A 15,627-nucleotide genomic window follows, 5' to 3' on the forward strand; every position below is an offset into this window, starting at 1 on the left:
CGGGTCAGGAGAACACTTTGGTGGACTTACAATGAAGAATACTCACTGCATTCAGTACCCAGAGACACACAGAAAAGAATCTCAAACTTAAAGGAACAATATATAATGTGTTTATTGTGCTTAATCATAAAATGACCAAGATATGTCATCAGAGATTAAGGAAACATGCTAAGTTGAAATACTGGCTTCTCCGACAGCAATGCCACAGCCATTGTTGCCAGAGAACAGTATGTTCTCCGTTCCCAAGCGGAAAGTCTGTTTGTGTTTTGGCCTGTGATCCCACTCGCTGCTCATTTCCAAGTACCATTTCGACATCGCGGGTTCCCAGATACTAAACAAACTGGCCGGCGAACACAGAGTGCTGCAGTCATGTAAGCAAGCGAACGAGCTGGATCAACAGAGATAACGTTACATTCTACCCAACCTAAAAAGCCTCGGCATCCTTCTGAAAAGCTCCATGACCAGAGACGTGGTAAACCACGAGTAAATTTTGCCAATACATTTGAACAATGGAGGCAGCTTAGAGCCCAGAAGCACTTTAAGATGGATGCCGAGTTGGCTAATTTCCTCCTGGACAGGTAAGCATTGAGCTTCAGCTAAGGTTGGCTAACCTTAACTAATTTATAATGGCGACTGGTAGGAATGGGCATTTCAAGTAATTTGAACATTCGAGTATTCGCAGTCATACTCTGTGGTCAGTCTGCAGCTGGGTTATCAAGGCAGCGAGTATTTGGGACACAGACAGGGAAGTCATCCCGACTAGTGCTGGCTAATGCCATCATGCTAACACACGCTAATTAATTTCATGGCAAACAGACCAACATAAACAATCCAAAATGACTTGGGATGAAATCTTGTTAACTTACATTGAAAAGCACTTTCCCTCTCCTGTAAAGTGTTGGAGATGCGAGGATGTTGTTCCAACAGTGACAATATGTAAATTTGTAAAAGACCTCTGTTCTGATTGGCTGTATTGTGTTATGCTTCATTCTAAAAGCACTTAGTGCTGAAACACTAGTTATAACATCATTGTGAATGGGGGAAGCTAAAAGCTTTAGCCGAAATAGATGGATATATGTAAATGCATTGCTTTTGTAATATCACAAAAACAACAAATTCAATATAAAGTTTGTTGCATCTTAATTTCTAAATGTTGACTGGGGAGGGTATCAAACTATTAAATTAAAAAAATATTATTATATGATACTATAACAAATGATTGCTAAAACCATTGGGTTATATGGGCCCTTTAATGCTGTCTCTGCTCCAATGTACCAGTTCAGCTTCAATTAAACTGTGCAGATCTGCAGCCCCTCAGGCAAAGGACCCTAAGGCAGATGGTTCTCAGTAATGAATATAAATTTGCCTTTTTGTCTTCAGGCTACAATATATTCCTACTTTTAAAAGTGCAGCTGCCTGGAGCTTAATATCTTTTCATCCTCACCCCACCTCATCATGTTATTTTAAAAAAGGGAACTATTTATTTATCTGAACTAAATTGTTCTTAAAATAAGTACAATCCGAATTCCAAAAAAGTTGGGAAGCTGTGCAAAATGTAAATTGTAATGTAAAATGTAAAAATGCAAATCATTTAAACACTATGTTTCATTAAAAATAGTACAAAAACAATATATCAAATGTTGAAACAGAAATTTTATTGTTTATTGAAAAGTACTTGCCTATTTTGAATTTGACGCCAACAACATGTTCCAAAAAAGTTGTCTTTCAGAAGTAAAGATGGTGAGGAGTTCACCATCAATCAAATAGTGCAACAATTCGAAAATAATGTTTAAAACATCAAAGAGCTTTTCATCATCAACGGTACATAATAACATTAAAAGATTCAGAGAATCTGGAGAAAACTCTGTATGCAAGGTCAAAGACCAGTATTTGCTGGCCGTGATCTTTGAGCCCTCAGATGGCACTGCATTAAAAACAGACATGAAATCACTGCATGGGCTCAGAAACAGTTCTGGAAACCACTATCTGTGAACACAGTTCATCACTGCATCCACAAATTCAAGTTAAAACTGTAAAACGCAAAGAAGAAACTGTATATAAACAGGATCCAGAAATGCTGCCACCTTCTCTGGGCTTAAGCTCATTTGAGATGGACTAAAGTGAAGTGGAAAAGTGTCCTGTGGTCTGACAAATCAACATTTGAAATTCTTTTTGAAAATCATGGACACTGTGTCCTCCGTGCTAAAGACCACTCAGCTTGTTATCAGTGCACAGTTCAAAGCCAGTATTCATGATGGTATAGGGGGTGCATTAGTGCACATGGCATGGGTGACGTGCTCATCTGTGAAGACACCATTAATGCTGAACGATATATACAGGTTTTGGCAACATATGCTGCCATCCATAGCACGTCTCTTTCCAGAAAGGCCTTGCTTATTTCAGCAAAACAATGTCAAACCACATTCTTCATGTATTACAACAGCATTGCTCCGTATTAAAAGAGTCCAGGTGCTAAACTGACCTGCCTGCAGTCCAGACCTGTCACCACTGAAAATGATTTGAAAGGTTATGAAATGAAAAATACAACATAGGAGACCCTGAACTGTTGAGCAGCTAAAGTCCTGTATCAAACAAGAGCAAGAAAACATTTGACCTTCAAAACTACAGCAGTGTCTCCTCAGTTCCCAAACGCTTACAGAGTGTTGCTAAAAGAAGAGGTGATGAAACACAGTGGTAAACATGACCCTGTCCCAACTTTTTTGATACCTGTTGTTGGCATCAAATTCAAAATGTGCATATATTTTTCAAAAAACAATAAAATTTCTCAGTTTAAACATTTGATATGTCATCTTTGTTGTATTTTCCTTTAAAAATATGATTTATATGATTTGTATATCATTGCATCCTATTTTTGTTTACATTCTGCACAGCATCTCAACTTTTTTGGAAATGGGGTTGTAAATAATAAACAAAAGAAATACCAATTATTATTATTATTATTATTATTATTATTATTATTATTATTGTTGTTGTTGTTGTTGTTAATAATAATAATTATAATAACATAGCTTATATTACTTATAGCAAGAGTACACACAAATATATATATATATATATATATATATATATATATATATATATATATATATATATATAATTTTGACAGATATCACTGTTAAACAAAAGTTATTAAAAATTTAATTGAAATGCAAAAGCTTGTACATTGAATCTTGAGGTGAAATCAGTTTCAGTGAGCAGCTAACTATACTTTGTCTCCCTCTTCTGGACATAACGTGGCTGTGCTAATGTTCAATGTTGTCACTTTAGTTTTGACATATAAAAGCAACAGAGCGAGTGAGACACACTACGTTATTAACATAAGCTAGCATTTGATAAACGTGTTCAATCAGCAATATTTTTAACTAACAGTCGGCCTAAAGGAGGTCTGCTTTTTATCCAGTTACATATATACAATGATTTTTAATTATTGATCTATTTTAACTATGTTTACTTGTTGATTTTGCCTTTTAAATTACTAACCAGCTATTGACTTATATAATCGTATAATTTGCATTCAGTTCACTGTATACACAGACAAGCCACTTCATTAAGTACACCACTTTGTTTCTACACTCTTTGTCCATTTTCTCAGCTCCACTTACAACCCTGTTTCCAAAAACTTGGGACACTGTGCCAAATGTAAAAAGCTTTGCTTGGCTCCAATGTCATAATCCCCATCTAGACTGGCTCACTTATTCTGCCCTTTCATGAAGCTCCCACTGCCAGACCTCCTGCTTGTGGGTTCCCAAGCCTTGTGCGACACATCCCCATCTTCTGGTCAGGATAGCCCTGACCTCTCTCGGGTGCCCCCAGAGTATTGGGACTTCCAAGAGGTCTTCAGCAAGAAAAAGGTCCAGCTCCTGCCCCTCCGTCAGCCTTACAACATTGCCATAGCCCTCCTCCCTGGCACTAGCCCCCCACCACCACCACCGGGGCTGACTGTTCTCCCTGTCTGGCCCCGAGTGTAAAGCCATGGATGAATACATTCAAGAGACCCATGCCTTTGGGTCTGTCCGACCCACTACTTCCTTGGCAGGAGTTGGGTTTTCTTTTTAGAAAAGAAAGATGGGGTTTCTGGCCCTTTATCAACTACCAGGGCCTATATAAGGTCATATCCAAGAACCGCTACCCTCTACCCCTCATGACCTCCACCTTTGAGGCACTGCTGCAGGCTCCCATTTTCATGAAACTGGACTGTGCAGCATGTATAACCTTATTTGGGTTAGAGAAGGTGATAATGGGAAAAAAAGCCTTGTGAATACTTTGTCATGCCCTTCGGATTTACAAATGCTCTGGCCGTCTTCCAATGGTACATCAAAGAGGTCCACGACTGTGGGACGGCTGTGACTTTCTTCCACTCAGATGGCACTGCGCTAAAAACTGGCATGTTTTTCATTGATTTCACCTCAGGAAAATTTGAAAAACCGGTCAATAAACACTGTTTGTCGCTGCATCCACAAATGCAAATTATAACTGTACTATGCACAGCAGAAGCCATAGGTGTCCAGAAGTCACTTCTCTGGGTTTGAGCTCATCTGAAATGAACCGATGCACAGTGGGAATGTATTGTGGTCTGACGAGTCAGCCTTTCAGACTGATTATGGAAATAATGGATGTCGTGTTTGGGACAAAGAAGAACAGAACCATTCAGGTTGTTACCAGTGCAAAGTTCACACTGCAGTATTAGTACTCATGGCATACATAACTTGCATATCTATAAAAGCACCATAAACTTTGAATGAGGCATACGCATTTTAGAGCAACGTATGGCTTCTAGACGACATCTTTTTCAGATCAAATGTGACAACGCTAAGCCATATTCTGCATGTGTTACAACAGCATGGCTGCACAATCAGGGAAAGCAGAAGTTAGACTGGCCTGCCTACAGTCCAGATCTGGCTTTCAAGACTGAATTAATTGGTGTCTTCAGTCTTTGTGTTGTTAAAAAGAGGTGATGTCACACAGTGATAAACATCCTCCTTTCCCAGCTTTTTTTGTGTTACTTGTAACAAAATTACTACTTACTAAATTATTACTTACTAAATAAATAAAGTTCACAAGGTAAAACATCACATATATTTTTTTGTTTACTATTAAATGCTGGTCAAACTGAATCTTCCAATCCCTGCTTTCATTTTTTCTATTTTTCATATCATCCCAACTTTTTTTGCAACTGAAGTTAAATAAACAAATGTGTTATTTTCTGTATACATTCAATTACTGTAAAATACAACACTTCCAGTTAAATGTGCAAATTCAGTGTATTTCTTAAAATAAAATTCTGAGTTGTGCCAAAATATTGAAATCAAATGGTGATGAAATTTTTGATTTCCTGATGCACTGAATCACTGTGTTCTCATATGACATTCAGGCAACATGAAGAGGAGTGTTTTGCTTGTACCTGCCCTTTAAGTGAGCTGATCTCATTCTTCTCAGAATGGTGCAGAAAATACAGAATTGTGTAAGAACTGTCACAGCCCTGAAAAGGTGAGCAGTTGAGAGGAAAGCACTGAAGGTGAACGTGCAGGAAGTCTGGATTGCTAGGAGGTCTTTTTTTTCCTCTCTAAAAAGGGAGACCTTTAAGAAATGTTTGGCGTTATGTTTATTGCACATGCAAAAGACTGGTGATACAAAACAATCCACGGATAGGAATAATACGGTGATGAGCTTCTCCCCAAATAAAGACAGTTATAGAAATGACAGACTGTGCTGACGTGGTTTCAGGTACATGTTGGCATAATTTCATGTAATTATATGCTTCAGACAATAGATTAGAGATGAAAATGTAAGATACGGACACACATGTCAGGAGGATATCTTGCCCGGACTGGTCCTGAAATAAACCATTTCTGGCCGATCTTTGGCACAAAATATGGGAACTAGTACCGGATCGGATAGACGGGTAGACAAGCCAAGGGAAACGTCTGCAATCAGCGGATCTCACGCAACCTGTATCAAACCAAGTATCAGAACATTATCAGTTGATAAACAGAGTCCATTCAGTCGCCATTGGGTCTGCTGACCTCTCTCAGTCAAATCAGTTGAACTGTCCCAAAACGGCATCTTCCTCCTGCAAGTCTGTACTTCTGTGAATGTGCAAAGGGGCAAGAGACCCTAATGGCACCAGATTTAAAAGTATGCATTTGGGACACTCATACAACACGCAGGCTGTATCCAGCTAAATCACGTTATCAACTGCAGTAGTTTTTCAAATGAGCTAATTTATCTATAGTGGCTCAGTGGCGAAAGTAATAAACGAATGCATTTTAAATTGCACTCCACTCACATGCTGTTCAAACCAACTCATCCACTCTGAAGGAATTTCGAGTAAGATGCCACCACATTCACGGTGGGTGTTCCCTTTGGAAAGCAAAACGGGAATTGGGATACCCTAAGGCCTCACAGGCACACACACAACCACGCCCCACAACAGTGCCAAGTGGGGCATGGCTAGCAAGCAGCAGACCCAGCTCTAACTAATAAGCGACATAAGCGGCTGCTTACAATTTTTAGGTTACTTCTGTAAGTTAACATTAAGTTGTCTAATAAGATGCTGGAATAAGGGGAAAAAATGACTTAAAAAGAGAAGATGAGGGGAAAGCTAAAAGATAAAGGTATGTTTAGGTTTTATTTTGAGATGTTAACGTTATGCTGGTTTTTTTTTGGCTTTTGGTCAGAAAATAAGAAGTAGTCACTCTGGACAGAGAATTTTGAGACGCCATTAGAGCTCATTAGCATGCAATCATCTGCAACACACAATTAGCTAGAAAGCTAACTGATTTGCTAATGTGCAAAAAACGTTATGATTCCTAACATTGGAGCATTTATTTAAGACAATGTTTATAAGATTTATATGTTTAAAGCTTTGCACTATATTAAGACTATTTACACACAATAATTCAGCAAATCTTTTTCCATATTAAACAAACAAAAGTAGACTAGAAATAAACATGACAGTGTTCAGTCAGCTTTTTAGACAGCTAAAATATGAATAAGACATTTATGCTCAAATAAGTGATCGTTCAAAAAGATAGCAGCACACTAACGCACCACCACCACATCAGTGTTACTGCAGTGCTGAGAATGATCCACCACCCAAATAGTACCTGCTCTGTGAGGGTCCATGGGGGTCCTGACCACTGACGAACAGGGTAAAAGGGGGCTAACAAAGTATCAGAGAAACAGATGGACTACAGTCTGTAACTGTAGAACTACAAAGTGCACCTATATAGTAAGTGGAGCTGATAAAATGGACAATGAGCGTAGAAACAAGGAGGTGGTCATAATGTTATGTGTATTTTACAACTAAATACAGATTAAACTGCAAGTAAATTAATGAGTGGTGTAGTGAGCAGTTATTTTTCCAAGAAGTAATAAGTAACATTAAGTAACCATAAACAATTACAGTTTGAGTGAAAGTAATAACTTGTAATATATTGTTTTTTTGAGTAACTACCCCTCATTTAGCTACCTATACTGCCATTAACACAAGCATTATGTACAGTCTGCACTGTAAACCCTGATAAGTTTGGTTTACACAAGCCATTTGTGGTAACTCTGCTTAAAATGAATTAAGTTTTGAAACTTATTTTTTAGGTTGTTTTAAAAAATGCATGGAGTTGAATACTCTCGCTTTGATGCCGTGATCTGAATCTGAACACAGAGTAGAAAATCAAAAAATGAGCCTCGTCTTTACAGTTCACAGCTTATTATACATAAACATGCATAGCACTGAATACATGTTGCAGTGCTATTTTTTTCATTCTTGTCTTGATGTATTTGTGTTTGTCTCGGTTTGTGTCCCCGTGTCCTGTATGAGAGCTTTGTGAAACAGCCTTTCTGCATAAAACCCTGAAACATGACCAGCCTGCGTGTTTCTCTCATACTTTTATTTTACAAATATGCCAAAGATCACTTACAGAGCACAATAATTACCATCATTATGCAACAACAGCTTGTTTTTCTTGTCCAAAGTTAGACCGAAAGTTAATATCTCTTCCTTAATCATATGCAAAAAACAGACATGACATGATTATAACACATAAAACACATAAAACATATGCTGAGGCGTGTATTAAGTCTGCTAGTCAGTAATACCAGCACATGGATCACATTTTGGGATAGAGCTTAAATATTGCAAAATTACTTCAGTGTTTTTCATTTTACAGATTCTAACCGCCATATAAAGAAAATCAAAGAAAAATAATAGCAAGATCAAAGTCAATATCAATCAAAAGTCAATATATATGATAAAAGCACAAAAATATGATGAATATTTTTACGAGAAAAGGCACAGTGTGTTTTACTCCTGTATCACTACTGTTTTGCAGTATTCCATGATGAATAATTTGTTCAGAATAGACTTGTTTAGTGAGGAAAAGTTTTTACCCTGTTCTTCAGTGGTCAGGACCCCCATGGACCCTCACAGAGCAGGTACTATTTGGGTATAGTGTATGTTGCGCTGGTCTGAGTGGATCAGACACAGCAGTGCTGCTGGAGTTTTTAAACACCTCAGTGTCACTGCTGGACTGAGAATAGTCCACCAACCAAAAATATCCAGCCAACAGCTTCCTGTGGGCAGCGTCCTGTGACCATTGATGAAGGACTAGAGGACTGGTGTATATATATGATGAAATAAGCTAAAGATACCTTTCTTTATATTTCATAGCCGCGAGACCTGAGATACAACAACAAATAGTTATGATCCATTTGAGGCAATACATCTCTAGCATTGACATGGGGCCAGTTGAGTTTTGAGCCTTAGTCTTGGACTAAACTGCAATGCCAATGGTATTTTACCATTATGTTCCCATTTAGACTAGAGTGAGGCTTTTATTAATTTATGATCGAAAATGTTTTGGCCTAAAACATACTTATTTTCAGTCCATTCATAGAGGAGGCAAAATACACACAGGCAAAATAGTCCCCAAAAAGAACCTCTATCTATGAATTGCCCTCTGTTGTATTACATAACCTCTATTATCTGTCATAATTTATTACGATTATCAATATTACATATAAAACTCACACATGCAGCTTCACTGGTCATTTTGTAAAGTAAATAAAATGTGCAATTTCTGGTTCCTATCACCTCCGTTATAAAGAATTTCGGTAAGTTTTACCACAATGAACCATTTAACAGCAAACATCACATTAAACTGGATTAAATTCTCTCCACAGTAACAGAAGCGACTCTCGTCAGCTTCCCTGAACTACGCGGCCTACGGCTCACTGCAGTTTCTCCGAGCTGGACATCTCGAAGCCCGGCCGCAGGGTGGTGCGCAACATGCAGCGCTTGTGCTTCATGGTGAGGCCGTACTCGGGGGTCATGTCTGGCATTTCACCTGGCAGGCTGCTGAACTTTAACCTCTGGATGAGGATGGCGAGGAAGAGAAAGACTTCGGAGCGGCCGATGGCTTCGCCGATGCAGCGCCGTTTACCCAGGCCGAACACCATGACCTTCTCAGCTTCGGCCTTGTTGAGCTCGGAGCCGTCGGCACTCAGGAAGCGGTTTGGGTTGAACAAGGAGGGCTCCTTCCACTCCTCTCTGCAGGAAATATTGAATTGAAGTCATTAATCAAACATCTAAACTACAATGATATACAGTGCTTTATTATCTATAATACTGGGCCATCCAGTTTGTTCATACATGAAGCGTAAAGGAAGTATTTTTCAACCTCATCTCTATCTACAGTATCTGTAGCATATGGTTGATTACCATGGGCAATAAATTTCCCTCTACTTAAAAAAGGAATAGAAAACCTGTGGACTCGAAACCTGTAATAGAAGTCAATTTACGGAACCAAAGCTTCTAACTCTGGGTTCAGGTACGCTACAGAGCCCCTAGAGGAACTTGAAGTGCATTGCACTGGAAAAATATCACCTGGCATCTAACCATGCCATTCATAGCCAAGTCCACTGACTGCCAGTCACCACTAGCCTAGTTTCAGTCTGCCAGCATCACACTGACCCCCCCATTTAGGACTGATAAAGTAATGAGCGACTTACGGGTTGTGGTTTATTTGCCACTGGTTAATGAACACACATGTGTCTTTAGGAATGAAGTATCCGTTCAGCGATGTGTCTTTCGTGGTGCTGTAAACGAAAGCATAAGGACTAAATCTCCACTACAGAGTGTGAAGCATCAACAAACACCTATACTGTACATTTGTTTTTGGCCAAATTTGGCAAATAAATGCATAAATATGTGACGCACCAGTGTGGGATGGTGAAAGGGAGGAAGGAGGAGTGACGGAAGGTCTCCAGAATGAAAGACTCGAGGTGCGGCAGGCTGGTTTTGTCCGACAGACGAGGTGTGCGATCTGTTCCGACCTTCTCCTCTGTAGAGAGAAGAGCACTTCAGTCATTAATCTGTATCTTCAGTCAGTCATTCGTAACTTGTAATAAATGATTATAGACTTTATTTTTGAAGCAACAATAAAAATGTAACTTCTTTACAAACAAAGACTAAATAAAACAGAAGAGAACAGAAAATAAAGGAAAAAAAAACAAAGAACATGCAGGGAAATATATGAACTAGAAAAGTGCATTTCCTGAAAAATATGTAGAGGGATTGTGCAGCTCAGGCAGTTTCCAAGTGGTTGTTAGGGTGATCGGTTACTGCGGTATTTTAGGTAGTTTCCAAGGTGCTGATAAATGGTTGCAATGGTATCTGAGGTGGTTGCTAGAGTGTTGCTAGGATGTTGCTAAGTGGATGCTATAGTATCCCAGGTGGTTGCTAGGGTGTTGCCAGGTGGTTGCCCCCATGGTTCCCCACATGACATAAACATTTTAACCTTTTTTTTCCAGTCTGTTGATTCACTGATTCACTGATTCATTCATTCTTCCGCCCACTCACTGGCAGAACTGCTGGATAAATCTATAGATCTTTCTGTGCTATATTTCAGAGAGGAATATGAACTGTGCTTACTCAGCTCTTGGTAGAGCCTCTCCTGAATCTCCGGATAAGCCACCAGATACACAACAGACCAAGACAGAGCAGTGCTGACGGTGTCGAAGCCTGTAAAGATATGAGAGTAAAGGTGTGTGAGTGAAGGGCTGTTGAGGCATGAATGATCATATACAGTATGCATGATGCATACAATCTTAATATGTTTTTTATGATGAATGGACTGATCGAAAAGGTCAAAATACAATACAAATGTTTCATCTTTTGTACAAGCATGAATCAATATAAATAGTCCAAAATTACAGTAGGGTCATTCTACAGAAACGTCCACTTCTCTGTCTCTCCATAGGTGTCACTGGTGTTACCAATCCTCATTGGTGTTACATATAAGAAAGGTAACACCAGAGACATTTTTAATGAAAAATGAATTTTACAAAATGGCTGCTACAGAGCATCAAACTACATGTTGCCAATAATGAAATATCCACTAAAATATGTAATTTAATCCATTTGTGTTCTATTGTTTCACCATTACCTCATAATAAAGTAGGTAATACCAGTAACGTCAACTAAAAGCTTCATATGAAATCATGAGCTAAATGAGAAAATTTCTTATAACTGAAGACACAGTGGACTCGCCATGTGCTTTTCTTCATAGATCCCCAGAAAATAAGTCAAAGGAAGTCAAGTGATGTCATCAGTGTGACTTTTATTTCAAAATAAGAGATTTTTGTTATGCAGTAACACCAATGACATAACTTTCATTATATATTTTATAATATTTTTTGCCATTTGTTTTCTTTATGTCATTTAATGTATATATTCCATAGTCATGTATAAATTATTATAGTTAAAATTGCAGAAATATGTGCTTTTTCCTTCAAAATATGGCACTTACCCTTTACACATGACTGTAGGGACAAGCACTTCTATGGTGCTTGGAATTCTAGATAATTAATTTAAAACCAATATTGCTAAATTGAGGCTCAAGAAGGTGTACTTGTTAAAATAACCTATTGTTTTATTTTAAAATGTAAATAAATTGTAACCCTAACATGTTTTTTAAGTGTAATATGACCCAGTACAATCCTGCTATGACGAATGGACCAATAGAAAAGCTCTAAAATAGGACCAATATAAATGTTCCAAAATGACTAAAAAATTCTCACTATGATGAAAAGACCAATAGAAATGGTCTAAAATTACAGTATAATCTCAAACATTGTACTTTTAAAGTTTCAATTTCTGAGATTTTGTTATGACAGCAATGAGATACTTAACAACAGACATGTAGGCAAGACAAGCCTGAGTGATCGCGTCCTTACTCACCAGCCCCAAAGAGGTCATTCACTATGGACACAATCTTCTCATCAGACACCTGCACGTTAGAGTTCTCATCCAACTTCCTGTCTTCACAGTGATTGATGAGGGAGTCCGTGATGTCACGAATGTTGTTCTGAAAGACACGGAACATCCACTTTTACAGAGGGACATTCAATGCCGAAGATTAGTGGCCCTGGAGATTCACCACTCTGAAGATAACACACCTGACCATAATGTTCTGATGCATTCGAGGGCCTTCATTAATTGGTTCAGGGGTGGTAGGGTGGAAATCAGGGCCATCATAAGGAGGCCTATAGACAGGAGTCCTGGAGCATGGCAAGGACTAATATTCTCATATATTTTAGTTTTAGGGATGCATGATTGGAATCAGCCAGGATCGTAATCAAATATTCCCTCCTAACAAACAACGGTAAATTGGCCAATTTATGTGTAATTTTAATCCGCACAAATTTTAATCAAGCAAATTCAATGTAGCATAGTTACTTTACAAGACTTTTTCAGGGTCTCACACCCTGGTCCTGGAGAGCTACCAGTAACCACAATTTGCTACACCTGCTCCAGTTAAGCTACCTCTTCCCAAGTCCCTGATTGGCTGGATCAGATGTATTAGAGTTCAGTAAAGGGATACTGGATACAGGTTGGAACTAAACTCTGCAGGAAGGTAGCTCTCCAGGACCAAGGTTGGGGACCACCAACCTAAACTCTGCATGGACAGGAGATCTCAAGGACAGGAGCTGGGCACCACTACTTTAGAGAGGGACTGACCTTATCGTAGGTATCGTAGTGCTGTCTGACGATCCTCTGCACAAATGCATTGAAGCGCCTGTTGATGTCCACAAACTTGTTCATGGTCTTGCTGGGCAGGAAGCGGAGGAAGGGGATGAAGTCAGCCGGGTTACCACTGCCTGCAACCTGGCTGAACTCGTCGCTCATGTTGACCAGGCTCAGCAGCTCCTGGTGGTCGTGGCTGTAGCGATGGCCAAAGCACATGCCGCAGATGATGTTGACCACAGATACCACGATTTGGCGGAAGGGGTCAAAGCCACCATTAGCCTCCGTCACCTTGCACAGCCTCTCCACCAGGTACAGCCCCTCTTTGCTGACGTGCTCCTCAAGGGCGCAGGCATACTCTGGGCTTTGGCCAGCCACAGTGGCGAAAGTGCGCAGGGCGTTGAGGGCCAGCTTACGGCGAATGCGCCACACTCCGGCTTGGTCTGTGCTGAAGGCCAGGCTTTTACCATCATTGACGATTCGTAAACTGTAATAATAAGAATAAAAATTATAATGATTTTTTATATATATAGCGCCTTTCATGAGCCTTATCAGGCTGTGGTCATTTTACTTGTTCCATTATGCTCATCATATATGAACTGCTATGTCTCACTGCCAGGTGAAATGTTGACAACAATGCATGTTGTGGTTATGTAGTCATTAGAGTTGTTTGACGTAAAATGTACCATTCTAAGACCCATTAGAATCAATACACAAATACAATGAATTGTTATCTTTTAACGTAAAAACTGATGACGCTTGTTTTTGTTTACTTGTACAGGTCGGGTCGTCCAGCGAACTCCTCTCCCTGCTTGATGAGCGCCTGCCGCACCGCCTCGCTGCCGCTCAGCACCAGCACGGGGCGCGTGCCGATCCTGATCTGGAAAACTGGGCCGTAGCGCTTGCTCATGGCGCTCAGGCTGAGGTGAGGGTTCCGGCCCAGCTCCAGCACGTTCCCGATAATGGGGAGGGACTGGGGGCCTGGGAGCGGCTGAAGACCCTCAGGGATCCTGGTCCGGGTCAGACGCAGGAGGAGGTACACCGCGCAGACTATCACCATGGCGACCAGGCTCTCCGACACGGAGATTGAGCCTAAGAATGGTAGAACTGCCACCGGCATGTTTTTTTCTGTTTTCTGCAGCCTCTTTAGTGAGAAACTGGGAAGAAAAGAAGAAACGTGAAGACCTGCAGTGCTGAATGATCATCTGCAGAGTTCAGCATCGAGCAAACACCTACAGTATCGAATGAGCTACCACTCAAAAACATAAATGGTTGAATCAAGTTAATTACACTATATTGCAAAAAGTATTCGCTCGTCTGTCTTCACACGCATATGAACTTGAGTGACATCCCATTCTTAATCCATAGGGTTTAATATGATGTTGGCCCACCCTTTGCAGCTATAACAGCTTCCACTCTTCTGGGAAGGCTTTCCACAAGGTTTAGGAGTGTTTATGGGAATTTTTGACCATTCTTCCAGAAGTGCATTTGTGAGGTCAGACACTGATGTTGGACGAGAAGGCCTGGCTCACAGTCTCCGCTCTAATTCATCCCAAAGGTGTTCTATCGGGTTGAGGTCAGGACTCTGTGCAGGCCATCCCCAAACTGTTCTCACAAATTTTGGAGCATGAAATTGTCCAAAATCTCTTGGTCAGCTGAAGCATTAAGAGTTGCTTTCACTGGAACTAAGGGGCCGAGCCCAACTCCTGAAAAACACCCCCGCACCATAATCCCCCCTCCACCAAACTTTACACTTGGCACAATGCAGTCAGACAAGTACCGTTCTCCTGGCAACCGCCAATCCCAGACTCGTCCATCGGATTTCCAGATGGAGAAGCGTGATTGATCACTCCAGAGAACACGTCTCCACTGCTCTAGAGTCCAGTGGCGGCGCTTTACACCACTGCATTCGACGCTTTGCACTGCGCTTGGTGATGTAAGGCTTGGATGCAGCTGTTCGGCCATGGAAATCCATTCCATGAAGCTCTCTACGCTGTTCTTGAGCTGATCTGAAGGCCACATGAAGTTTGGAGGTCTGTAGCGAGTGACTCTGCAGAAAGTTGGCAACCCCTATGCACCTCAGCATCCGCTGACCCTGCTCTGACATATTACGTGGCCGACCACTTCGTGGCTGAGTTGCTGTTGTTCCCAATCGCTTCCACTTTGTTATAACACCACTGACAGTTGACTGTGGAATATTTAGTAGCGAGGAAATTTCACGACTGGACTTGTTGCACAGGTGTCATCCTATCACGGTACCACGCTGGAATTCACTGAGCTCCTGAGAGCGACCCATTCTTTCACTAATGTCTGTAGAAGCAGTCTGCAGGCCTAGCTGCTTGGTTTTATACACCTGAGGCCATGGAAGTGATTGGAACACCTGAATTCAATGATTTGGATGGGTGAGTGAATACTTTTGGCAATATAGTGTATTTGCACATTTCCATTCAGTTCCATTAAGTCCCTAAAGCACTGAACAAACTAAAGATGTCACAATACCATTTTTCTTTTCCCATACTGATATTGAGGAAGTGCTGGTTGAAAACAGTGACCATGAACAATTCAGAACCATGAGTTCTATA

General features: G+C 40.4%; 1 protein-coding gene and 1 long non-coding RNA gene across 3 annotated transcripts in view; one reads left to right on the forward strand and one right to left on the reverse strand.

Moving 5' to 3' along the window:
* The first annotated feature begins 321 nt into the window (after nucleotides 1–321).
* On the forward strand, nucleotides 322–14,058 carry LOC118818561. 2 transcript variants are annotated; one of them, XR_005008081.1, is made up of 3 exons: nucleotides 322–578; nucleotides 9,202–11,063; nucleotides 13,827–14,058. It is a non-coding gene; the product is annotated as an uncharacterized LOC118818561 (long non-coding RNA). The 2 variants fall into 2 exon arrangements; XR_005008080.1 differs by lacking the exons at nucleotides 9,202–11,063; nucleotides 13,827–14,058 and adding an exon at nucleotides 3,735–5,130.
* Nucleotides 7,893–15,627, reverse strand: part of LOC118818559 (cytochrome P450 1A1-like) — a 10,840-nt gene continuing 3,105 nt past the window's right edge. The window contains exons 2-8 of the mRNA XM_036585804.1: nucleotides 13,819–14,202; nucleotides 13,040–13,532; nucleotides 12,260–12,386; nucleotides 10,952–11,041; nucleotides 10,238–10,361; nucleotides 10,030–10,116; nucleotides 7,893–9,568 (exon numbers count right to left, since the gene is read on the reverse strand). Of these exons, the coding sequence (XP_036441697.1) occupies nucleotides 9,250–9,568; nucleotides 10,030–10,116; nucleotides 10,238–10,361; nucleotides 10,952–11,041; nucleotides 12,260–12,386; nucleotides 13,040–13,532; nucleotides 13,819–14,165 (1,587 nt within the window). The 5' untranslated portion in view covers nucleotides 14,166–14,202 and the 3' untranslated portion in view covers nucleotides 7,893–9,249. The remainder of the gene's footprint in view (nucleotides 9,569–10,029; nucleotides 10,117–10,237; nucleotides 10,362–10,951; nucleotides 11,042–12,259; nucleotides 12,387–13,039; nucleotides 13,533–13,818; nucleotides 14,203–15,627) is intronic.

The sequence above is a fragment of the Colossoma macropomum genome, unplaced genomic scaffold (assembly GCF_904425465.1).
Source record: "Colossoma macropomum unplaced genomic scaffold, Colossoma_macropomum, whole genome shotgun sequence".
Taxonomy (NCBI): Eukaryota; Metazoa; Chordata; class Actinopteri; order Characiformes; family Serrasalmidae; genus Colossoma; species Colossoma macropomum.